The sequence below is a fragment of the Pristiophorus japonicus genome, chromosome 1 (genome assembly GCF_044704955.1).
Source record: "Pristiophorus japonicus isolate sPriJap1 chromosome 1, sPriJap1.hap1, whole genome shotgun sequence".
Classification (NCBI taxonomy): domain Eukaryota; kingdom Metazoa; phylum Chordata; class Chondrichthyes; family Pristiophoridae; genus Pristiophorus; species Pristiophorus japonicus.
In genome coordinates, this window is record NC_091977.1 from 407422353 (window position 1) to 407449057 (window position 26705).

At 41.9% G+C, this 26705-nt stretch overlaps 1 protein-coding gene across 2 annotated transcripts in view; it reads right to left on the minus strand.

Moving 5' to 3' along the window:
- chd7 (chromodomain helicase DNA binding protein 7) overlaps positions 1-26705 on the minus strand; it is a 346350-nt gene that overhangs the window by 3411 nt on the left and 316234 nt on the right. The window contains exons 33-37 of one of the 2 annotated variants that reach the window (XM_070891933.1): positions 23044-23208; positions 20199-20645; positions 6052-6276; positions 2976-3116; positions 847-951 (exon numbers count right to left, since the gene is read on the minus strand). In XM_070891933.1, the coding sequence (XP_070748034.1) occupies positions 847-951; positions 2976-3116; positions 6052-6276; positions 20199-20645; positions 23044-23208 (1083 nt within the window). Of the gene's footprint in view, positions 1-846; positions 952-2975; positions 3117-6051; positions 6277-20198; positions 20646-22983; positions 23209-26705 lie in introns of both variants that reach the window. The other variant, XM_070891925.1, reaches the window with a different exon arrangement.

Below are 26705 nucleotides of genomic sequence, written 5' to 3' on the forward strand. Positions count from 1 at the left end.
TCCAAAGTCAAAAGACAATGGCCCAGAATTTGAGGTCGGAGGCTTCCGACTGCAATAATTTCTACGAAAGAACCTGGTGGTCCCAGAGGTTCAGCAACTTGCGATCCTGGGGTTTTACATGAAGGCCAGCATAGGGACCCATGTATCCCATGAGCGTACGGGTTTTGTACAGATCTCTGGGATCACGTGGGCCGCTCCAATCCAAGAGTAGGGGGAATTTCCATTCATACTTAATAGTAATTCCGTATGTACGGAGCTGCCATAAGTATAAATGGGAATATCCCCAAATAAAAAAAAACATTACATATTTAAAATTAATTAAATTGTAATTTAATTAAGTATTTTATACAAAAAAATATATTTTGGATTTAAAAAAAAAATGTTTCAACAGGGCTAAAAATAAACTTGCCTTAATGGACAGTTTTTAAAATAAATAAATACAACAAATAAAATAAATGAGTGATAACATATTATTCTATTTTTTTTCTAAACTCATACGCTGATAAAAGCAGCCCTTACGCCTGCTTTTACCAGCGTAAGAATTTGAAGGACATTCGCTGGGCAAATAGCCCAACTCTCCACCTGAGGAGCCCCTTTCCCTTCACATGCGTGTGATCTGACGGATCTCAAATGCCTGGTTTAGGTGCATGCGCTTTGCATGCCTAAACCCGGAACTTGCGGGGACCTCACGGGTGCATGCGCACTTCTATGTGCCCGCAGGGAGCACAATTTCAGGTACAATACATTTGACATGGTCTTAGTGTTCTGCCTTATTCTATACAGATTCTCAAATACATTAATCTTATTTTTCTAAAACTGACTCACAACAAGAATAGCCACACTTACAGACTGCTTGACAACATCAGCCCAATCAGGTGCAACAGCAAACTCAGGATTTTCTTCAAGCCATCTAGGTAGGTCTTTCATTGGTGGGGCCATGGCACCACCCATCTAACAAATTTGAAAAAAGTATTAATGCCTTGGGTAGTGTGTAACTTTGGTTTCTGATTTATTATCTAAAAGTTGAATACACATATTCCTTATATTTCTATCTACAGTGAAAAATGCTTCCCTTTGGGGAGTTTAAGAAAATGCAGCATTTCCAGGATCAGCTGTGGCTCAGTGGGTAGCGCACTCGCCTGAGTCAGAAGTTTGTGGGTTCAAGTCCTACTCCAGGGACTTGAGCACATAAATCTAGCCTGACACTCCAGCTGAGGGAGTGGTGTACTGTCAGAGTGTGCACATCTCTTTCGGATGAGGCGTTAAACTGAGACCCCGTCTGCTCTCAGGTGGATGTAAAAAATCCCATTGCACTATTTCGAAGAGGAACAGAGGAGTTATCCCCAATGCCCTGGCCAACATATATCCCTCAATCAACATAACAAAAACAGATTATCTGGTCATTATCACATTGCTGTTTGTGGGGGTTTTCTGTACGCAAGTTGGCTGCCGCATTTCCCACATTACAACAGTGACTACACTTCAAAAGTACTTCATTGGCAGTAAAGCGCTTTGAGACGTCCGGTGGTCATGAAAGGCACTATATAAATGTAAGTCTTTCTTTTTTCAAACCATTGTAAAAAAGACAAACCGTAACTAATTGCCACTGGAAATATGTAAAAGTTTTAATACAAGTTACCATGTTCCAAAACTAGAGTGATCATCTCTACACAGATAAAGAAATTAGGTTGTTGATTATGGAAAAAAATCATAGTATTAAGGACACATATGCACAATAATGTCCAACAGCTCATGTGGATTTTCATAATGCAGCAATTAATGCCCCCCTCCCAAAAAAGTGAGTTATAAAAACCAAGATTAAAAAATGCTCATTCAGCATCTTTAGATTTTCAGTTTAAAACAAGATTACAAGACACATTTTCTTGAGCTTTTATTTTTACACAAGGCAATTTCGAATTAATTCACTTGTACACCCCATCAAAATAAAGATCGCCATGCTGTTCAATCAGTTTTTGAGCACAGTAGTTAAAGATATCTAAATAACCAACATAGCATTTTTATACAAAGTTAATCAGCTAGTCAACTGTACACTTAGCCAGTTAAATCTGAAATGAAATTTAAAAAAGATTACAATGCAGTATCCACAGAAATGCAAATGCAAATGAGGATATACTGCAGGGACATTTTGAAATATAAATATTACAAAATGTCCACAAAAACATACAACAAAGGAAAATCCATATCCAACGGTAGGTTTAGCTTATAAATGTTACATTATGTTTACTATTTATTCCTAGATTGTTTCAACCTACTGGTTTCAATTTATTTTAAATTTACACCTGCTAAAATAATTGACAAAATCAAATATCCAAAAATTAGGAATACTCCGCCAGCTTGGCTCAGTTAGTAGGACTTTCACCCCAGAGTCAAAAGGTCACCTGTTCAAGCTCTATTCCAGGACTTAAGCATTAATGCAGTATTGAGAGTATGCTGCATTGTCACAATTGCTGAATTGACATTGCTGAATGATTCGATTCAATGCTAACCTAATGTCGGCTGTTCAGGTGGATGAAAACAATCTGATGGTACTAGCCAAAGAACAGCAGGGAGCCCTCCCGATATCCTGCCAACATTTCTCATCAATCAACACTACCAAAAATGGAGTAACGGGTCATCAATCCCATTTGGTGTTTGTGGGATCCTCCTACGCACAAATTATGTCATGTTTGTACATAGAATAGTCACTGCACTTCAAAAGTAATTCACTGGAAGCAAAGCACTTTGGGAAGCTTAGTTAATAAAAACCTATCTGCCACATTACATATGGCTGGCTTAAAACAGATATTAGTACATCAGCTTTTGCACTGTCCCAACAGCTGTGTTAATTATCTTGAAACTTCAATGTAGTGTAAAAGGGAAGCTGATTTCACTGTTGACACAAAGGATAAATTGGCTGAAGTGACTCGAGTTCTTGCCAATCAGATTACCAGTTCTCTCTCTTTACATAACCATACCTTTTTCCCATTTCTTTTATTAACAACAGGCACTCTTTCATCTCCTGTCAAAGTGTTAACATCCAATTTGTTAGGATTTCTACAGCGATGCCTTTTCTGTTTAGGTTTTTGAAATGGGGTCAACAGCACCTCTCCACTCTTCTGTGAAAGGGAAAAAAGTCAAACAAGTTCACTCATTTGTCATTTGGGATCATGCACATTTAAACAAACTATTCACAGTCCTGTGAAAATAAATTTATATGGTGAGAATTTCTATAAATGCCATCTTTGAAATATACAAAGAGCAGGTTTTAGCAAAAGTTCTATTCCATATATTTATTTGATGAGATGGCCATCAGCAATGCATTTCAGTGGAAGTTCTGTTCTGTTGAATCATTTTTACTTAAACACAGAATTAGCCACATCATAAAAATATAACCTTTACTGGCTCTAGGAAGGTGATAAAAATCATGCTTTAGCACTTTGTTGCAAATTAGCAATTTCCACAAATCTACACATTAAGACAGGATACAAATTATACATGTCCCAACAACACTCATGATTCTCTGCTTGCAGGCTTGTGTTTTCAACTACCCCTGCTCCCAATCCTGGTGCTCGTCGAGTTGAAATTGGTGATTGCAGTCAAATTAATTTTTAAGATAAAAAGCACAATGGATCCAGTGAAAGTGCGAGAAGGTGCAGAATATTGTACAAGAATTTGCTCTACATAATACGGAAAGGTATAAATTGATCTCCAACATAGAGAGGTGGAGGAGCTGGGTGGGGATAGGGAACGATTACAAATCCCAAGTTTTCAGAGCAGGACTGAAGAAACTGAATAGTAGGTGATTTTTTTTGCCCCACTGAACCATCTCCAGATGCATAATTGCCGAGTATGGCAAATTTAATTTGGTAAATGGCCATGTTAGCAGCTAGATGAATCCGAGATCTGAATTGAAAACAGCTTCAACTCATCAAATGAAAACTATCAATATTAATTGGCTGCATTAGCTAATTATTACTTGTCATATATACAAATGGCTTCTGTGCTGCAGATGAATGCAAAATCTTAGGATCAAATTAAACTGCTCAGGAACTTACAGCTCTAGTGAATTAACAATGTGGCAAACTTGAAAACTCAGCATTTCACATCAGTGGAATGCTTCAGTATTTGCATTGTTAGAAGACTGGAGGTAAACAGTAGCTTAGTGAACTGCCACAGCATGTCTAGTACGAGAACAGTGGAATTTTATTTAAACATCTGATGCAAGGCTTATAACAGAAAATGTTACATCTTATATTTTGTCCTTGTACAAGACCTTAGTCAGGCCTCACCTGGAATACTATGTCCAGTTTTGGTCGCCTCACATGGTATAGTGACTGATACTGAGGCTTTGGAAGGGGTGCAGAGAAGGGTCACCATACCAATTCCCAAAATAAAGCATCTTAGTTATCAAGATAGGCTAAAAGAGTTGGGATTCTACACTGTAGAGAAGCGTAGACTTGGGAGTGATCTGATTGAGGTTTAAGAGATAATGAAGTTGACAGTTTGTTCCAATTAAATAGATTAAAGAGGATTAGTGGTCACAATTTTAAGCTCTACAAGCCCAGAGCTAGGTTTGATGACAGGAGGTGATTTTTCTCCCCCCAGAGAATAGTGGACCTCTGGACACCAGTTTGCTGAATTCCTTCAAGCAAGAGCTAAGCTTGTTTCTGGCTGGGGAGGACGTCACCTCTTACTAAAAGGAATTCAGGGCCAGAGTGGACTATTTCCTGGACTAGATTTCATCGCCTTGATGTGTCAGAGAGGAAATTCCCTGATTTTCCTCCCAAAAATTGGTCTGAGTTTTTATTTGTTTTTTTTGCCTCTCCCAGGAGATCACATGGTTTTGGGTGGGGTGGAGAGTGTGTATAATGTGATACACAAGGTATCACAATTGTGTAGGACAGGCTGGATGGACCAGAGGATCTTTTCCTGTCAGTCATTGTTTGTATATGGAATTAAACTACAGACATATTTCTCTGCTACTATGGGTGTGCCTGTGGTGGGATGGGGTAAAAAAGAAAGTAAAGCTTTGGAGGGGTTGGTTGCTCTCTTGTTTTTAAATGCGCTCACATTGTAGTGCTAAATAAAAAGACTTGCATTTATATAGCGCCTTTCATGACCTCAGGCCATCCCCAAAGCACTTTATAAACTGTGTTCATGATTTAACACCTTTGGATATCTTCACTATTTACGTATATAAGCCACATTTGCTATTAAATATAAACCTTATGGTGTGTTTCTGAGAGCAACTCTCAAGTAATCTACTGTTTGGAACAGTGGCCCTCAGCCAAAAAGTAGTGAATTTCACACCTTCATGTTAGTCAGGATTTGACTTTCTGGTTAAACCACAGGTTCTCCAAATTAGATCCTAGGTGTCTGCAAGGCCATCGGATTTTTGATTACAGCTGGTCATACTGTGTACTGAGCAGATTGTCCCAAATTCTATATTCTGTACTTGTTTTTCGCTATAATTGTTAACTTACTGGCATGTTGTTTCTGTTACAGTAAGAAATATTTTCAGAAAGTATAGAATAGCTTTCCTGTGGGTAGTTTACACCATCTTTTGAAAGTTTGGATGAGAGTTCCCAGGGGTACATTAATATTTGCATGGGATATCCCAGAAATAAAAGCTTGAAAATGACTGACTCTGCCTGAAGCCTACAAATCAAATAAAACACAAGAACAAAAGTTTGAAAAAAATGTTTTGATTATTAGGTTTCTGAGCTTTCTTCAGATTAATGGAAAGACAATGATTGCATCGATGTACAACATGTTTGGAATGAGCTTCTGATATGAAAGTCAACATATTTCCTTTGAATTTTATTCCCTTTTCTTAAAAAAAAATGTACTTTCTCCTTACTGTAAATAGTAATTACAAACAAATATTAGCATAAAATATAGTTCAAAATTGTAAAAACTGGAAAGTCTAGTTATAATCTGTAAACTTGGGGTGTTGTCATTCGGTATAAAAATAGTTGCTAGTGCAATCTGTACACCAATTTTTTTTTAATGGTAAGTAGATAGTGTAAATATCTGTATAGATGTACTTACTGGTACATAACTAGGCATGTCCACAGTATAAGCTGGATGAACTTTCAGCCATTCCACCAAATCTTTATTTTGGGGGGCTTCTTCTCCAACCAGTCTGGTCCCATCTTCTAAGTTAATAACAGGGATGTGTGCTTCTGGGTCCAATTGACCAGGGGATGGAATGTTTCTTGGTTGTGATGCTGTCTGTGTGCTCTCCTCAAAAGCTTTGGTCACTTCTGCATCATCCTGCATGTAGACATGCATCATTACTTATACTGCAAACAGATAATTGCTTGTCGACACCATTAGGGGACTTTGTATATGAAAACCCAGGTAGGCATTTAAGCAAACAAAATATTTTCATTATATTTCCGTACAAATTTTCCATCTTCACAAGGGAAGTCAAAGGTATTTAACAAATTCTGCACTGTACACTGCTCGTGACCTTCATCCACGACTTTATTCTAGATGAAGCCACAATTTTCTCTTATTGATGTCAGTCTTGTATGTTGCTCAGTACAAAGGAGAATTCAAGTTTCATTATATCAATTCTCTGTATGCAGTTACATCGGTACTTCTGCATCTACGCAAAGTGGTTTGGGAAGGATAGGTTGCATCAAAACACTAATGGCAACATAACTCGGGTCTACTGAGCAGATCAAGGGTGTGAAGTGCACATCACCCCTCCAGAAGGCCATCGAACATCAGTCTGAGCTGGCAAAAACAGGTTGGGTAGGTTACTGGACTTAATCCAGAGGTCTAGAATAATAACCCGTACAAACTGGTTGGTCTGCACCTGGGCAGGACCGGAACCAATGTCCTAGGGGGTGTTTGCTAGAGCTGTTGGGGAGGAGTTAAACTAATGTGGCAGGGGGATGGGAACCGATGCAGGGAGACAGAGGGAAGTAGAATGGGGGCAGAAGCAAAAGATAGAAAGAAGAAGTAAAAGTAAAAGTGGAGGGCAGAGAAACCCAAGGCAAAAATCAAAAAGGGCCACATTACAGCAAAATTCTAAAGGGGCAAAACGTGTTAAAAAGACAAGTCTGAAGGCTCTGTGCCTCAATGCGAGGAGTATTCATAATAAGGTGGACGAATTCACTGCGCAGGCAGCAATTAATGAATATGATATAATTGGCATTACAGAGACATGGCTCCACGGTGACCAAGGCTGGGTATTCAACATTCAGGAAGGATAGACAGAAAGGAAAAGGTGGTGGGGTACAGTTGCTGGTTAAAGAGGAAATTAACGCAATAGTAAAGAAGGACATTAGCTTGGATGATGTGGAATCTGTATGGGTGGAGCTGCGGAATACCAAAGGGCAGAAAACGCCAGTGGGGATGTGTACAGACCACCAAACAGTAGTGGAGCGGTTCGGGACAGCATCAAACAAGAAATTAGGGATGCGTGCAATGTGAGCTCGGAGCAGTGCGAGTCCGGGGTCGGCGAGAGGCCTATAAAGGCTAGCGGGAGTCGGGCAGTTCAAGCAGTCGGTCGAGGAGGCAGGAGCTCGGAGCAGCGCGTGTCCGGGGTAGGCGAGAGGCCTATAAAGGCCAGCGGGAGTCGGGCAGTCGGTCGAGGAGGCGGGAGCTCAGAGCAGCGCGAGTCCGGGGTCGGCGAGAGGCCTATAACGGCCAACGGAAGTCGGGCAGTTTAAGCAGTCAATCGAGGAGGCGGGAGCTCGGAGCAGCGAGAGTCCGGGGTCGGCGAGAGGCGTACCGGTGCAGCTGCAGTGGGGACAGAAGCAAAAAAGTAAAAAGAAATCGAAAGGTGATGTCACAGCCAAGAAGGTAAGTGATTGGTAAGTAGTTTTTCTTTTTCTTTTCTAGATCAGTAAGTAACATTTAGCATTGTTGTTGCCAACTTAAGTTAATCTAGGGGTTAAGTCATGGCAGGAGAGCTCGGACACGTGTTATGCTCCTCCTGTACTATGTGGGAAATCAGGGATGCCTCCAGTATCCCTGATGACTACGTGTGCGGGAAGTGTATCCGCCTCCAGCTCCTGACGAACCGCGTTGCGGAACTGGAGCTGCGGGTGGATTCACTCTGGAGCATCCACGATGCTGAGAATGACATGAATAGCACGTTTAGCGAGTTGGTCTTACCGCAGGTAAAGGGTACACAGCCAGATAGCGAATGGAAGACCAACAGGAAGAGCAATGCAAGGAAGGTAGTGCAGGGGTCCCCTGCGGTCATCCCCCTGCAAAACAGATACACTGCTTTGGGTACTGTTGAGGGGGATGACTCATCAGGGGAGAACACAGCAGCCAGGTTCATGGCACCGTGGCAGGTTCTGCTGCACAGGAGGGCAGGAAAAAGAGTGGGAGAGCAATAGTGATAGAGGATTCGATTGTAAGGGGAATAGATAGGCGTTTCTGTGGCCGCAACTGAGACTCCAGGATGGTATGTTGCTCCCTGGTGCAAGGGTCAAGGATGTCTCGGAGCGGGTGCAGGACATTCTGAAAAGGGAGGGTGAACAGCCAGTTGTCGTGGTGCATATAGGTACCAACGATATAGGTAAAAAAACGGGATGAGGTCCCACGAGACGAATTTAAGGAGCAAGGAGCTAAATTAAAAAGTAGGACCTCAAAAGTAGTAATCTCGGGATTGCTACCAGTGCCACGTGCTAGTCAGAGTAGATATCGCAGGATAGCTCATATGAATACGTGGCTTGAGCAGTGGTGCAGCAGGGAGGGATTCAAATTCCTGGGGCATTGGAACCGGCTCTGGGAGAGGTGGGACCAGTACAAACCGGACGGTCTGCACCTAGGCAGGACCGGAACCAATGTCCTAGGGGGGAGTGTTTGCTAGTGCTGTTGGGGAGGAGTTAAACTAATATGGCAGGGGGATTGGAACCAATGCAGGGAGACAGAGGGAAACAAAATGGAGATAGAAGCAAAAGACAGAAAGGAGATGAGTAAAAGTGGAGGGCAGAGAAACCCAAGGCAAAAAACAAAAAGGGCCACTGTACAGCAAAATTCTAAAGGGTCAAAGTTAATAAAAAGGCAAGCCTGAAAGTTCGGTGCCTCAATGCGAGGAGTATTCGGAACCCAGGAGAGGGCTCTGAGCTAGTTAGAGTGGGTGAGAGCTCAGATGAACAGGACCCCAAGAAAGAATGCAAAAGGCAGGAGGCAACAGAGCAGAGTAGCATTGGGGTAAGTGTAAACCACAAGGTGATAGGAAGGGACAATATGTATGAATATAAAGGGGCTGCAGGAGAGGTCAAAACTAAAAATCATGGTTCAAAAACTAGGATTAAAACACTCTACCTAAACGCATGCAGCATTCGAAATGAAGTAAATGAGTTGACGGCTCAAATCATCACAAATGGGTATGATTTGGTGTCCATTACAGAAATGTGGTTGCAGGGTGGCCAAGACTGGAAATTAAACATACAGGGGTATCTGACAATTTGGAAGGATAGACAAGAAGGGAAAAGAGGTGGGGTAGCTCTGTTAATAAAGGATGATATCAGGGCAGTTGTGAGAGACGATATTGGTTCTAATGAACAAAATGTTGAATCATTGTGGGTGGAGATTAGAGATAGTAAGGGGAAAAAGTCACTGGTGGGCTTAGTTTATAGGCCCCCAAATAATAACTTCACGGTGGGGCGGGCAATAATCAAGAGAATAATGGAGGCATGTGAAAAAGGAACGGCAGTAATCATGGGGGATTTTAACCTGCATATTAATTGGTCAAATCAAATCGCACGGAGTAGCCTGGAGGAGGAATTCATAGAATGCATACGGGATTGTTTCTTAGAACAGTATGTTACAGAACTTACAAGGGAGCAAGTGATCTTGAATCTGGTCCTGTGTAATGAGTCAGGAATAATAAACGATCTCCTAGTAAAAGATCCTCTTGGAATGAGTGATCACAGTATGGTTGAATTTGTAATACAGATTGAGGGTGAGGAAGTAGTGTCTCAAACAAGCGTACTATGCTTAAACAAAGGGGACTACAGTGGGATGAGGGCAGAGTTGGCTAAAGTAGACTGGGAACACAGACTAAACGGTGGCACAATTGAGGAACAGTGGAGGACTTTTAAGGAGCTCTTTCATAGTGCTCAACAAAAATATATTCCAGTGAAAAAGAAGGGTGGTAAGAGAAGGGATAACCAGCCATGGATGACCAAGGAAATAAAGGAGTATCAAATTAAAAACCAATGCGTATAAGGTGGCCAAGGTTAATGGGAAACTAGAAGATTGGGAAAATTTTAAACGACAGCAAAGAATGATGAAGAAAGCAATAAAGAAAGGAAAGATAGATTATGAAAGTAAACTTGATCAAAATATAAAAACAGGTTGTAAAAGCTTTTACCAATATATAAAACGGAAGAGAGTGACTAAAGTAAATGTTGGTCCTTTAGAAGATGAGAAGGGGGATTTAATAATAGGAAATGTGGAAATGGCTGAGACCGTAAACAATTATTTTGCTTCCGTCTTCACAGTGGAAGACACAAAAACCATGCCACAAATTGCTGGTTACGGGAATGTGGGAAGGGAGGAGCTTGAGATAATCACTATCACTAGGGGGGTAGTGCTGGACAGGCTAATGGGACTCAAGGTGGACAAGTCCCCTGGTCCTGATGAAATGCGTCCCAGGGTATTAAAAGAGATGGCGGAAGTTATAGCAGATGCATTCGTTATAATCTACCAAAATTCTCTGGACTCTGGGGAGGTACCATCGGATTGGAAAGCAGCTAATGTAACGCCTCTGTTTAAAAAAGGGGGCAGACAAAAGGCAGGTAACTATAGGCCGGTTAGTTTAACATCTGTAGTGGGGAAAATGCTTGAAGCTATCATTAAGGAAGAAATAGCAGGACATCTAGAGGCTGCAAAGAGATTTAGATAGGTTCAGCGAATGGGCTAAGGTTTGGCAGATGGAATACAATGTCGGAAAATGTGAGGTCATTCACCTTGGAAAAAAAAACAGTAAACGGGAATATTATTTGAATGGGGAGAAATTACAACATGCTGTGGTGCAGAGGGACCTGGGGGTCCTTGTGCATGAATCCCAAAAAGTTAGTTTGCAGGTGCAGCAGTTAATCAGGAAGGTGAATGGAATGTTGGCCTTCATTGCGAGAGGGATGGGGTACAAAAGCAGGGAGGTCCTGCTGCAACTGTACAGGGTATTGGTGAGGCCGCACCTGGAGTACTGCGTGCAGTTTTGGTCACCTTACTTAAGGAAGGATATACTAGCCTTGGAGGGGGTACAGAGACAATTCACTAGGCTGATTCCGGAGATGAGGGAGTTACCTTATGATGATAGATTGAGTAGACTGGGTCTTTACTCGTTGGAGTTCAGAAGGATGAGGGGTGATCTTATAGAAACATTTAAAATAATGAAAGGGATAGACAAGATAGGGGCAGAGAGGTTGTTTCCACTGGTCGGATAGACGAGAACTAGGGGGCACAGCCTCAAAATACCGGACAGCCAATTTAAAACCGAGTTGAGAAGGGATTTCTTCTCCCAGAGGGTTGTGAATCTGTGGAATTCTCTGCCCAAGGAAGCAGTTGAGGTTAGCTCATTGAATGTATTCAAATCACAGATAGATAGCTTTTTAATCAATAAGGGAACTAAGGGTTATGGGGAGAGGGCGGGTAAGTGGAGCTGAGTCCACGGCCAGATCAGCCATGATCTTGTTGAATGGCGGAGCAGGCTCGAGGGGCTAGATGGCCTACTCCTGTTCCTAATTCTTATGTTCTTAAAAGGTACAACAGTTATCATGGGTGACTTTAATCTACATATAGATTGGGCTAACCAAACTGGTAGCAATACGGTGGAGGAGGATTTCCTGGAGTGTATTAGGGATGGTTTTCTAGACCAATATGTCGAGGAACCAACAAGAGGGCTGGCCATCCTCGACTAGGTGACTTGTAATGAGAAAGGACTAATTAGCAATCTTGTTGTGTGAGGCCCCTTGGGGAAGAGTGACCATAATATGGTAGAATTCTTTATTAAGATGGAGAGTGACACAGTTAATTCAGAGACTAGGGTCCTGAACTTAAGGAAAGGTAACTTCGATGGTATGAGACGTGATTTGGCTGTAATAGACGGCAAATGATACTTAAAGGGTTGACAGTGGATAGGCAATGGCAAACATTTAAGATTACATGGATGAACTTCAACAATTGTACATCCCTGTCTGGAGTAAAAATAAAACGGGGAAGGTGGCTCAACCATAGCTAACAAGGGAAATTAAGGATAGTGTTAATTCCAAGGAAGAGGCATATAAATTGGCCAGAAAAAGCAGCAAACCTGAAGACTGGGAGAAATTTAGAATTCAGCAGAGGAGGACAAAGGGTTTAATTAGGAGGGGGAAAATAGAGTATGAGAGGAAGCCTGGCAGGAACATAAAAACTGACTCCAAAAGCTTCTGTAGCTATGTAAAGAGAAAAAGATTAGTGAAGACAAACAAACGTAGGTCCCTTGTAGTCAGATTCAGGTGAATTTATAATGGGGAACAAAGAAATGGCAGACCAGTTGAACAAATACTTTTGTTCTGTCTTCACGAAGGAAGACACAAATAACCTTCCGGAAATACTCGGGGACCGTGGGTCTAGTGAGAAGGAGTAACTGAAGGAAATGCTTATTAGGTGGGAAATTGTATTCGGGAAATTGATGGGATTGAAGGTCGATAAATCCCCAGGGCCTGACAGCCTGCATCCCAGAGTTCAGGTTTGCTGTTTTAAGGAAGTGGCCCTCGTGGATGCATTGGTGATCATTTTCCAACAGTCTATCGACTCTGGATCAATTCCTATGGACTAGAGGGTAGCTAATGTAACACCACTTTTTAAAAAAGGAGAGAGAAAACGGGGAATTTATAGACCGGTTAGCCTGCCATCAGTATTGGGGAAAATGTTGGAATCAATTATTAAAGATGAAATAGCAGTGCATTTGGAAAGCAGTAACAGGATCGGTCCAAATCAGCATGGATTTATGAAAGGGAAATCATGCTTGACAAATCTTCTGGAATTTTTTTGAGGATATAACTAGTAGAATGGACAAGTCAGAACCAGTGGATGTGGTGTATTTAGATTTTCAAAAGGCTTTTGACAAGGTCCTACACAAGAGATTGTTGTGCAAAATTAAAGCACATGGTATTGGGGGTAATGTACTGACGTGGATAGGGAACTGGTTGGCAGACAAGAAGCAGAGAGTCGGAATAAACGGGTCCTTTTCAGAATGGCAGGCAGTGACTAGTGGGGTGCCACAGGGCTCAGTGCTGGGAACCCAGCTATTTACAATATACATTAATGATTTAGATGAAGGAATGGAGTGTAATATCTCCAAGTTTGCAGAGGACACTAAGCTGGGTGGCGGTGTGAGTGTGAGGAGGATGTTAGGTGAGTGGGCAAATGCATGGCAGATGCAGTATAACGTGGATAAATGTGAGTTGATCCACTTTGGGGGAAAAAACACGAATGCAGAATATTATGCAAATGGCGGCAGATTAGGAAAAGGGGAGGGGCAACGAGACCTGGGCGTCATGGTACATCAGTCATTGAAAGTTGGTATGCAGGTACAGCAAGCGGTGAAGGCAGCAAGTGGTATGTTGGCCTTCATAGCTAGGTGATTTGAGTATCGAAGCAGGGAGGTCTTACTGCAGTTGTACAGGGCCTTGGTGAGGCCTCACCTGGAACAGTGTGTTCAGTTTTGGTCTCCTAATCTGAAGAAGGACGTTCTTGCTATTGAGGGAGTGCAGCGAAGGTTCACCAGACTGATTCACGAGATGGCAGAACGACATATGAGGATCGACTGGGCCTATATTCACTGGAGTTTAGAAGGATGAGAGGGGATCTCATAGAAACATATAAAATTTTGACGTGGGGACTGGACAGGTTAGATGCAGGAAAAATATTCCCGATGTTGGGGAAGTCCAGAACCAGACGGCATAGTCTAAGGATAAGGGGTAAGCCATTTAGGACTGAGATGAGGAGAAACTTCTTCACTCAGAGAGTTGTTAACCTGTGGAATTTCCTACCACAGAGAGCTGTTGATGCCAGTTCATTGGATATATTCAAGAGGGAGTTAGATATGGCCCTTATGGCTAAAGGGATCAAGGGGTATGGAGAGAAAGCAGGAAAAGGGTTCTGAGGTGAATGATCATATTGAATGGTGGTGCAGGCTCGATGGGCCGAATGGCCTGAATGGCCTACTCCTGCACCTATTTTCTATGTTAACCCCAGAGAACGTCAGCTCAAATCCCACCATGGCAGTTTGAGAATTTGAATTCAGTTGAAAAACAAAATCTGGAACTAAAAAGCTGATTATCAATAAAGTGATCCAGAAGCTGTTGAACCCTCCTAAAACCCAACAACTGGTTCACTAATACAAAAGTATAATACTGCAGATGCTGGATCTGAAATAAAAGCAGAAAATGCTGGAAATACTCAGCAGGTCAGACAGCATCTCCAAATTAAAGGTGTTGCCTTTTCATGGGATTTGTAGAACATTCTTTATTTCAGTCCTACTCAGGTCCCCTCCCTCACCTCTTTTTTCTGGTACATTGATGACTGTATTGGTGCCGTTTCTTGCTCTCGTCCTGAACTGGAAAATTTCAATTCACTTTGCTTCCAATTTCCACCTTTCCCTCACAAGGTCCATTTCCGACTCTTCCCTTTCCTTTGTCGACTTCTGTTTGCATTTCTGGGGATAGGCTATTAACAAACATTCACCATAAGCCCACTGACTCCCACAGCTACCTGGACTACACTTCCTCCCACCCCACATCCTGTAAGGATTCCATTCCATTCCCTCAGTTTCTCCGTCGCATCTGTTCTGATGACGTCACCTTTCATATTAGTGCTTTCGATATGTCTTCCTTTTTCTTAAACTGAGGATTCCCCTCTACCGTGGTTGACATGGCCCCTGACCATGTCTGTTCTATTTCCCGCACTTCTCATCCCTTCCCCTCCCACAATCATGAATAGGGCTCCCCTTGTCCTCACCTTTCACCCCACCAGCCTCCATGTTCAATGCATCATTCTCTACCATTTCCGCCACCTCCAGCGTGATCCCACTACATCTTCCCCTCCCCTCCCAGCATTCCGAAGGCGACACCCTGGTCCGTTCCTCAATCACCCCCAGCACGCCCTCCGCTTGCATGCATAGGAGAGGAAAAGAGTGTTTGAAGACCAAGCCCTCAAAACTGCCACCAGGCTCATGGTCTACAGGGCTGTAGTAATAATACTAGCCCTCCTGTATGGCACAGAGACACGGACCATATACTGTAGACACCTCAAGTCGCTGGAGAAATACCACCAACGATGTCTCCGCAAGGTCCTACAAATGCCCTGGGAGGACAGACGCACCAACATTAGCGTCTTCGACCAGGCCAACATCCCCAGCATTGAAGCACTGACCACTGGGCAGGCCACATTGTCCATATGTCAGACACAAGACTTCCAAAGCAAGTGCTCTACTCGGAACACCTTCACAGCAAACGAGCCGAAGGTGGGCAGAGGAAACTTTACAAGGACACCCTCAAAACCTCCCTGATAGTGGGGATGTTGCACTCTGACACCTGGGAGTCACTGGCCAAAGACTGCCCTAAGTGGAGGAAGTGCATCTAGGAGGGTGTTGAGCACCTCAATTCTCATCGCCGAGAGCAATGCAGCAAACCTGTCCCACCCAATTTTCCCTCAACGATTATCTGTCCCACCTGTGACCTGGACTGTGGTTCTCATATTGGACTGTTCAGCCACCTAAGCAAGTCTCCCTCGGGGGATGGGGGGGGCGGGGGAGAGAGAGAGGGAGGGGAGAGGAGAGGAGAGGAGAGGAGAGGAGAGGAGAGGAGAGGAGAGGAGAGGAGGCGCAACACCTGCCCTTTTACCTCCTCTCTTCCCACTGTCCAGGGCCCCAAACACCCCTTCCAGGTGAAACAGCGATTTACTTGTACTTCTTTCAATACAATATACTGTATTCGCTGCTCACGATGTGGTCTCCTCTGCACTGGGAAGACCAAATGCAGATTGGGCGACCACTTTGCAGAACACCTCCATTCAGTCTGTAAGCGTGACCCCGAGCTTCCAGTCGCTTGTCACTTTAATTCTCCGTTCCACTCTCACTCTGATCTCTCCAACATCGGCCTCTTACACTGTTCCAATGAAGCTCAACGTAAGCTCGAGGAACAGCATTTCATCTTTCATTTAGCACTTCACAGCCTTCTGGACTCAACAATTTCAGACTGTAACCCCTGCCCCTATTGTTTTCTCTCTTTTTTTCTATTTTTTCCCTCTTTCCCACAGCAGCTGTTGCTGATTATGCCATCTCTATTCACACCCTATCTAGACTCATCTTTCGTTTCTTAACTTGTCCCATCACCATCTCCTTTTGCCTTGCACCATCATCCCTTTTATCTCAATCTCTCCTGCCTTCCACCCCATCACAGACTTTCCATTTTGTTCTTTCCTCCCCTCCCCCTTTCCCTGCCCCATCACTTGCTTAAAAATCTGTTACATCTCGAACTTTTTGCAGTTCTGGCAAAGAGTCATCGATCTGAAACTTTAACTGTTTCTCTCTCCACAGATGCTGCCTGACCTGCTGAGTATTTCCAACATTTTCTGGTTTTATAACTGGTTCACTAATATCCTTTAGTGAAGGAAACCTGCTGTCTTTACCTGGTCTGCGCTATTTCTCTCCAGTCCCACAACAAAGTAATTGACACATAACTGCCCTCTGAAGTCGCCTAGCAAGGAACTCCGTTGTGCCAGTCTTTGCAGCAACACTACACCCAGATTCCACTACAGCCCTATAGCTTACTGGGGTCTGCTTCAATTTTGGTGGTTTGTTCTTGCTTGCATTAGCCCTTGGTTTTAAGATTGGCATCAAATATCATGGATCCTTTCTAATGACAACTGCCTAATGCCATCTAATTGGGAGCAGTCGTCCAAAGATTTGCTGTCTGAGCAAACTCATCCAACTTTGTACTCGAAGGAGAAGGCATCTAGAACTCAAAATAAGTTCACTAGCATTAATCACAGACTCAACTGCAGGGTTCGAGAGATTTGATACCAATAGAGCTAACTGGTCTCAGTCTTCAATTGGTAACACTGTAGCAAAGCACCGCTGAATCAATTATGACCCCGATATCAATGTTGATACCCAACTGAGTTCACTAGTCATCAGTCTCATACAATTATAAAAAGTAGATCGTTGCTTGCATTGGTTATTACCATTTTCTAGTAAATGTGATCAACTAGCCATCACGATGCCTACATAACATAAGAAATAGGAGCAGGAATCGGCCATATGGCCCCTCAAGCCTGCTCCAACATTCACTAAGAGCAAGGTTGATCATCGACCTCAACTCCACTTTCCCACCTGATCTCCATATCCTTTGATTCCCCATGGCTCCAAAAATCCATCTATTTCAGCCTTGAATATATTCAGAGACTCAGTATCCATATCCCTCTGGGGCAGAGAATTCCAAAGATTCACAATCCTCTGACTGAAGAAATTCCTCCGCATCTCTGTCTTAAATGGCCGACCCCTTATCCGGGGTCTGTGTCTCCTAGTTCTCGACACGCCAGCCCGGGGAAACAACCTCAGCATTAACAAGACAAGCAGGAAGCTTATGAGTTATCTAACATTCATGGTCTGGTATGAGCCTATTGACTGGCCCAGTAAACCTTCACGCAAACTGTTCGATGCTTAATCCATTTTCTGAGAATAAGCATACAATGAAATGCATCTACAAGATGCCTTAGCAGAAACAGGCAACTGCCATGCAACATGCTTTCCTTTGAGCGAGTAAGTATTACTTATTAAACCATTACATACTCTTCAATGTACTTCAAACAAGATAAGGAAACTTCCTACAAAATGGAAGATCTGTGCCTTCTGAATCAGTATCAAAATATCTACTTAACCTGTTATTGGAGGTATTTGGACTTATATTCTTGCATTCTATATCTCATACTCAGTCTTCCTGATGCACCCTTTAGTCAAAATAAGCGAGAATATATTCTATACAGCTGACTGGAGAGTGTCACAGTATAAGATCATAAGAAATAGGAACAGGAGTAGGCCATACGGCTCCTCGAGCCTGTTCCACCATTCAATATCATGGATGATCTGATCATGGACTCGGCTCCACTTTCCCACCCGTTCCCCTTATCGTTTAAGAAACTGTCTATTTCTGTCTTAAATTTATTCAATGTCCCAGTTTTCACAGCTCTCTGAGGCAGCGAATTCCACAGATTCACAACTCTAAGAAATTTCTCTTCATCTCTGTTTTAAATGGGCGGCCCCTTATTCTAAGATCATGCCCTCTAGTTCTAGTCTCCCCCATCAGTGGAAACATCCTCTCTGCATCCACCTTGTCAAGCCCCCTCATAATCTTATAAGTTTCGATAAGATCACTTCTCATTCTTCTGAATTCCAATGAGTAGAGGCCCAACCTACTCAACCTTTCCTCATAAGTCAATCCCCTCATCCCCAGCATCAACCTAGGCGAATGTTCTCTGAACTGCCTCCAAAGCAAGTATATCCTTTCGTAAATATGGAAACCAAAACTGTATGCAGTATTCCAGGTGTGGCTTCAACAATACCTTGTATAGCTGTAGCAAGACTTCCCTGCTTTTATACTTCATTCCCTTTGCAATAAAGACCAAGATACCATTGGCTTTCCTGATCACTTGCTGTACCTGCATACTATCCTTTTGCATTTCATGCACAAGTAGCCCCAGGTCCCGCTGTATTGTGACGCTTTGCAATCTTTCTCCATTTAAATATTAACTTGCTCTGATTTTTTTCTGCCAAAGTGCATGACCTCACACTTTCCAACATTATACTCCATCTGCCAAATTTTTGCCCACTCACTTAGCCTGTCTATATCCTTTTGCAGATTTTGTGTGTCCTCCTCACACATTGCTTTTCCTCCCAGCTTTGTATCATCAGCAAACTTGGCTACGTTACACTCAGTCCTTTCTTACAAGTCGTTAATATAGATTGTAAATAGTTGGGGTCCCAGCACTGATCCCTGCGACACCCCCATTGATACTGGTTGCCAACCAGAGAATGAACCATTTATCCCGACTCTCGGTTCTCTTTGTTAGCCAATCCTCTAACATCATAACGCAAAAATTCTTCACGGACAATGCACTCTCGCCAAGTTCAAGCCCCACTACAAACTTTCGCACATAATCTTGGATCACACTTCAGTGCAGTACTGAGGAAGTACTGCATTGTCAGAGGTGTTGTCTTTATGAGACCTTAAACTGAGGCGCTATTGAAAAACAAGTTTGTTCATTTTTTTTAAAACTCTATTAAAATAGAAAATTATCCAGTTTATTGATGGAGACTGAATTACAATATATTCGTAAATATAATCCTGGCCAAGCTAGCATTGTGAAGGACTGGTAATCACATACCGTTATTGCCCAATAATCTAGACGAAGATCACAAATCAAGTGATATTTTCCTCAATCTGGCTAGGCAACACTACTGAAAACATAACTCGAAACCAGAATATAGTTACACTTGCACAATAAATGTAAACTGTTCTTCTCATATTTAGAATCTGTTTTATTAAAGAACTCGTCTAATTTTACTGAACACAAGAGCATAAGGATTTGGAAAAGATCTTACTATGCATTTAGCACTCTGGTTGGCGGGCTGCAATTAATGTTAAAGTTTCTGGTTTGTACAACGCACCATTAAGTATGATAGTGTTGTTATTTAATTGGCGTAAAGTGAGAATACCAATGAAAAAAATAAAGAAGTGACAAAGTAGAGTGGTACAGTATGAAAGTGCATATTTTCCCTATCATTTCCCTTTCAGCTGCAAGGCTGGGAGACTGACATGAACATCACAACTACTGTTAATGCTGCTCTGATCTGCCAACAGGAGCTACGTCATCTAGAGTGAGATTGATTCTGCCAGTTAACATTGTCCTCCCCAAGTTGCTAAACAAGTACTCTTTTGAAGAGCAACATTCCAAAGGCATTTTTTGGTGTATATCCCTTTAATTCATGCCGTTACAAAATTTACAATACTGGGTGAAAATCCTGTTTAGGTCCTAGCAACGTACTAAAGCAAAAAATAAAAAACACATTTACCGCTGAGAAGCGACTTCACTTGAGGTGGGGAGTGGCAGAAATTATAAACAAAAGGAATTTAAGAAGCAATCCAAGAACCATCTCCCTTTAAAATGTTACTTACAGCACTTAATGATGTCCGTTTGTTATTCATAAATAGGAGATCAAGTCCCTCAACATTTTTCCTTCTTCCTCTTCTCCTTTTTATTGGCATTTCCCCATCAACTAGTGAACCATTAATCATAAGTCCAGTTGGTGTTCGTGAAAGGCCTGCTTGCAGCATTTCTATGTGGGCTTTATAGGCATCAGATACTGGCACAGAGGCATTCGGCAAAACATACTTGGGATTAACAGAAGTGTTACTGACTGAGGTAGAACTTTTTGCCTCCCTGGAGGCTTTTGATAAGTCCACAGCTCTCTCCTGTCCACTATCTGAGGCTGCCTGGGACTCACGAAGCTGAGCTACCATCTCCATCAGGTTTCTCCTCCTCGCAGCTCGCTCGGCTTCTATTTCAATCTTTTTTCGACGTCTCCTACGTTGCCTTGGAACTGACAGATTTAATGCATCATCCTGCAAGTGGAAAATAAATAGGTTTTAGATACTAAATGCAAAACTATTTCCATTCAGTACAAATTTGTATTTACCACTTTGAAACTGCAAGGTCCTTCTAATTTGTTATGCAAGTAAATTTCAATGGTTACTAAAGAAAATATTTAAGCTTGAATCAAAACTTGCTGTAACAAATCTCTTATTTTCATATATGCAAAAACTTGAATGCAAAAGCAAAGGGTCTTGATGCTAGAGTGCTTGTGCAAGTAACATAATCTAGTTAGCACTAACTGGAGCACAACGGAATCTTTCCAAAAGGTCCAATTGAACCCTTAATTTGGGATCCTCAATGAAATTATCACTATCCGTTATTAAAGAAAACCACACTGTTAATTTAAATATAGGAGTTCAATGAAATGAGTGACATTAGCCCCAATAAAGCCATGCTCACATAAATTGGCAACCATCTATAGTATAGTAAAAATCTTACATCAGTTTGTGCTTCCTGTCTACAAAGCCTTAATTCTTCTTGCCATGTTTTTGTCACGCACGTGTCAACCTTTATTGTAAATTCCTATGTCGATATTTATAATGGTAACTGTCTGTTAACTTGTCATGGTTATAACACCAACCCACCATTAGTGGTGCTGTCACATTAGTTTTGTGTCTCCTAACTCCACAGCCTTCTGTGCAGAGAAACTCCAATATTCTAACCAATTTTACTTCTTAACTTCACAATTACCATAACCGAATAATGAATAATATAAAATCAAAGTATTATATATAAAAATAAATTACTTTAAAATGGGGACTGAATTACATCTACATACCCTAGTCCAATTATTCCTACCCTCTTATCTCTCTCTTAATCTAAAGACTACACTTGGTTTTGACTTGTAAACATACGAATATTCAAAAATGCTGCAATATAATGCTTGGTATAGAAATGCTGTTAGAATTTCACGGCAATTCTCAAAAATTAAAGCATACAACTTTAAGAAATTACTGAAAAAGCCACTATGGAAATATACTAAATGTACGTTGTGTACTTTGTGCATAAATAAATATGCACAACTACTGGGAATGGAACACAGATGCCTGTGTTGTTCAATAGCAACACAACGGCCCTGAAATTCCAGTGTGTACGGACCTGAAAAGGCATTGGAAAAGCCGGCTTTCGGGACGCAAAGCGCATACGCTGAAAACCGGCTTTTCCGATCTGTCAAGTTTTTGGCTCAACAGGTGGCCGCATCTTGGGAGCGAGGACATTCCCACGGCAGAGATTGGGCTATTTGCCCATCTCTTGTCCTGCGAATGTCCATAAAACTCTTGCGCCTGGTAAATGCAGGCGCATAGCCTATTTTACCAAGCGTAAGAGTTTAAAAACATATCAAAATAAAATTTTAAAATACATATTTGTTAAAAACCCTGCTCACTCAGGTAATTTTATTTTAAACCATAATTAAAACTTTTTAAAAAATTGGCAAATATATGTATGTTTTTTAAACATTTCTATCAACTTTAATTTCTATATTGTACTTGTGAGGTGTTTTTTTTAATGTTTTATGTAGTGTTTGGGTGTTTCTCATTCATAGTAATAAGAGTTTTGGACTTATGAAACTCCTATTACTATGAATGAGAAAATGTTTTACCGTGATTGGGTGTCCAGTCCCACATGACTCCTACGGACGTCCCAACGTGAACGCGCTCCGTTGCGCAAGAAGAGGAGGCCTAGAGGCTGGGATCTCTGGCGAGCGTTCGACCAAAAGGTAAGTGCGCACTTTTTCTCCTATTTTTAGTTGAACGGGAAGAAACCACCGGGATTTCAGGGCCAATGAAAGATTACTTTTAGTTTACAAAGTTCCCAATAACAATTTTTTTCCATTTCTGAAAATTATGAATTTTGTGCTCAGCAAGGTGAGAGATGATGGTACTGGGGAACAGACATTCCCCCCTCCCCCAACTTACTTCTGGCATCAAATATTTGCATCAAACCTTCCCAGGTCATGAATTAGATGGATTCTACAGTGCTAACAACAATGCTTACTCTATTACTAAACCATAATAGCACACAACTATCTATCTGATTACATGACTGAATACGCTCAACCACAAGTTCATGCTACAGGGTTCGACATTCAATTTTGCCATTCTTCCACCGCCAAACAAGGAACCACTTTCTTATATAGATTGGGACAGAGTGGGGAAAGGTACAAGTAAGCCACTGAAATGTAGGAATTTATCACTGTAAAAATGGAATGCAACTTAAATTTATTTGCCCTACATCACCCGAGACTTGCTCCTCTTCACTTATTGCAAACATATTCTACACTGTGTAGAAGGAATATTAAACACCTACCCTTGACACTTGAGGAGAACCAGCGATATCTTCACAGGCACTGAAGCCCCCCTGACCTACCATAGAGAGTTCAGTGAAACTCCTCCTTGGCAGTGGGCTTTCCATGGACGTGGGTGTATAGTTGATTATACCATGAAAATCAAATGGCTGACGCCTATTTATAGGCCACTTTCCCTTGATCAGTGCTTCGCATATGTTGTCCAAACGATTAATCATTACACGATCCTGGAATGCAAAGATACAATTGTTGAAACACACACACTTGGAAGAGCGTTGTCACCAGGGTTTCAGTAAACATTTACTTTCGTGCACTTTACATTTTTGTGCAGCTCCATTGAAATCAGGGTTTTCCACATTAGTATTTCTAAAGCTTATTATATGCATCTGGACTAAAAAAAAATACCCTATACAATTATAGATTTTTCTCATTCAAACTTGTGTCTGGAGAGAATTTTGTGCTATATAAACATCAGAATGAGGCATTGCTGGCACACCCAAAGGTAGGTTGAGGAATACCTGGATAGCAATAATTTAACAGCCAGGATAGAGTTAGAGGACGATCCTGCATGACTAACATAAGAACATTAAAAAATAGGAACAGAAGTACACCATATCGCCCCCTCCAGCCCACTCCACCATTCAATAAGGTCATGGCTGATCTGATCATGGACTCAGCTCCACTTCCCTGCCCGCTCCCCATAATCCCTTATCCCCTTATCGTTTAAAAAACTGTCTACTTCTGTCTTAAATTTATTCAATCTCCCAGCTTCCACAGCTCTCTGAGGCAGCGAATTCCACAGATTTACAGCTCTCAGAAGAAATTTCTAATCATCGCTGTTTTAAATGGGCGGCCCCTTATTCTAAGATTATGCCCTCTAGTTCTAGTCTCCCCTATCAGTGGAAACATCCTCTCTGCATCCACCTTGTAGAGCCCCCTCATAATCTTATAAGTTTCAATAAGATCACCTCTCATTCTTCTGAATTCCAATGAGTAGAGGCCCAACCTACTCAGCCTTTCCTCATAAATCAACCCTCTCATCCCCGGAATCAACCATGTGAACCTTCTCTGAACTGCCTCCAAAGCAAGTATACCCTTTCGTAAATATGGAAACCAAAACGGCACGTAGTATTCCAGGTGCGGCCTCACCAATACCTTGTATAGCTGTAGCAAGACTTCCCTGCTTTTATACTCCATTCCCTTTGCAATAAAGGCCAAGATTCCATTGGCCTTCCTGATCACTTGCTGTACCTGCATACTATCCTTGTGCGTTTCATGCACAAGTACTCCCAGGTCCTGCTGTACTGTGGCACTTTGCAATCTTTCTCCATTTAAATAATAACTTGCTCTTTGATTTTCTTTCTGCCAAAGTGCATGACCTCACACTTTCCAACATTATACTCCATCTGCCAAATTTTTGCCCACTCACTTAGCCTATGTCCTTTTGCAGATTTTTTGTGTCCTCCTCACACATTGCTTTTCCTTCCATCTTTGTATCGTCAGCAAACTTGGCTATGTTACACTCAGTCCTTTCTTCCAAGTCGTTAATATAGATTGTAAATAGTTGGGGTCCCAGTACTGATCCTTGTGGCACCCCGCTAGTTACTGGTTGCCAACCAGAGAATGAACCATTTATCCCGACTCTCTGTTTTCTGTTAGTTAGCCACTCCTCTATCCATGCTAATATATTACCCCCAACTCCGTGAACTTTTATCTTGTGCAGTAACCTTTTATGTGGCACCTTGTCAAATTCCTTCTGGCAACTCTAGCAAATTTGTCAAACATGACTTCCCCTTCATAAATCCATGCTGACTCTGCCTGACCGAATTTTGCTTTTCCAAATGTCCTGCTACTGCTTCTTTAATAATGGACTCCAACATTTTCCCAACCACAGATGTTAGGCTCACTGGTCTATAGTTTCCTGCTTTTTGTCTGCCTCCTTTTTTAAATAGGGGCATTACATTTGCAGTTTTCCAATCTGCTGGGATCTCCCCAGAAGCCAGGGAATTTTGGTAAATTATAACCAATGCATCCACAATCCCTGCCGCTACTTCCCTTAAGACCCTAGGATGCAAGCCATCAGGTCCAGGGGATTTTTCTACTTTTCGTCCCATTATCTTACTGAGTACCACCTCCTTTAGTGATTGTGATTGTGTTAAGTTCCTCCCCCTCTATAGTCCCTTGACTATCCATTGTTGGAATATTGTTAGTGTCCTCTACCGTAAAGACCGATACAAAATATTTGTTCAGAGTTTCTGCCATCCCCATGTTCCCCATTACTAACCCCCCGGTTTCGTCCTCTAAGGGACCAACATTTACTTTAGTCATTCTTTTCCTTTTTATATATCTATAGAAACTCTTGCTCTGTTTTTATATTTTGTGCTAGTTTACTTTCATAGTCTATCTTCCCTTTCTTAATCATTTTTTTAGTCATAACCCATGACTTTCGAGAGGAGGTTATAAATAGTGGGACTCATGAGGCTTCCTCATGAAAAAAAAACTGAAACCTGCATGAAAAAATTAACTAAAACGCACAAGAATTCAGTGGACAAAAAAATGGTTGAAAAGAAAAGATAACTCATGAGGGTACTCATGAGGTGTTGGGCATAGTTCCACAGGAGTCAATGCTTTGACCCTAGTTTCTAATCTACATACATTACTTCTCCCATTTATAAACTTATCAAATTTGCCGAGATTTCAATAGGAAGAGCAGTGGTGACTAGTTATGCAATTGGGGAAAAATTAAATTTAAAACAGGTAAGTGCAAATTATTGCAAGCATGTTAAAAGATGCATTTAATGCATGGAACTGAATCAGTAGAGGGAGACTCAAAGTAACCACAGATTGATAGTATATGGGTCAGTATCCAGATATTGCGGCAAAACAATTAAACCAGCATATACAATGTTGGGAGATACAGCCAGAATAGTAGAATTTATTTCTACAGATGCTATGCTAAAGGTTTACTGCTCAGTCAACACTTTATGCTCAGTTCTGATACACAGCACAAAAAGATATAGATGCTTTGGAAAGGATGAGATTTAATGAGTTTGAGCACAGAGCTTGGAGACAGAGCTGGGTGAATACAATCACAATGGATCGCAAGCAGAGTGGAAGAATTTGGTGAGAGCAGGAAGTCGATTGAGATGTCCAACTGAAAAGGAGGAGTGGAACCACAGAACCCAAGGACTCTAAGTTAACAGGCCAAAGAGTGGATCTGCAGGAAAGTGAGAGGAGTGGCCAAAGATAAAGGTAGTCCCAAGAGCCCAAAGCACGAGCGTTAGGGAGGGACGTAATAAAATAACTAAAGTGACGGCAGCTCAAAGGAAGAAGCTGATTGTTTTTTTTGTCTCGAGTTCATTTCTGTTAAGTTAGTTAATAGTCTATTAAATAAAGGCCTGGCAGGGCACCTCTTGTGGAATGCACATCTTGTGCCATGTGGGAACTACAGGACACTTCCCATGTCCTGCACAACCACATGTGCAGGAAGTGTTGTCAGTTAAAGGAGCTCAAGCTCTGAGTTTCGGACCTTGAGCAGCAGCTGGTGTCACTGCGGTGCACCCAGGAGGCAGAGAGCTACGTGGATAGCACGTTTCAAGAGGTGGTCACCCCGCAGAGTAAGATTGTATAGGCAGAGGGGGAATTGGTGACCAGCAGACAGACAAGGAGCACGTGCAGGAGTCCCCCGAGTGCATCTCACTCTCTAACCAGTGGTGAGGGTAAT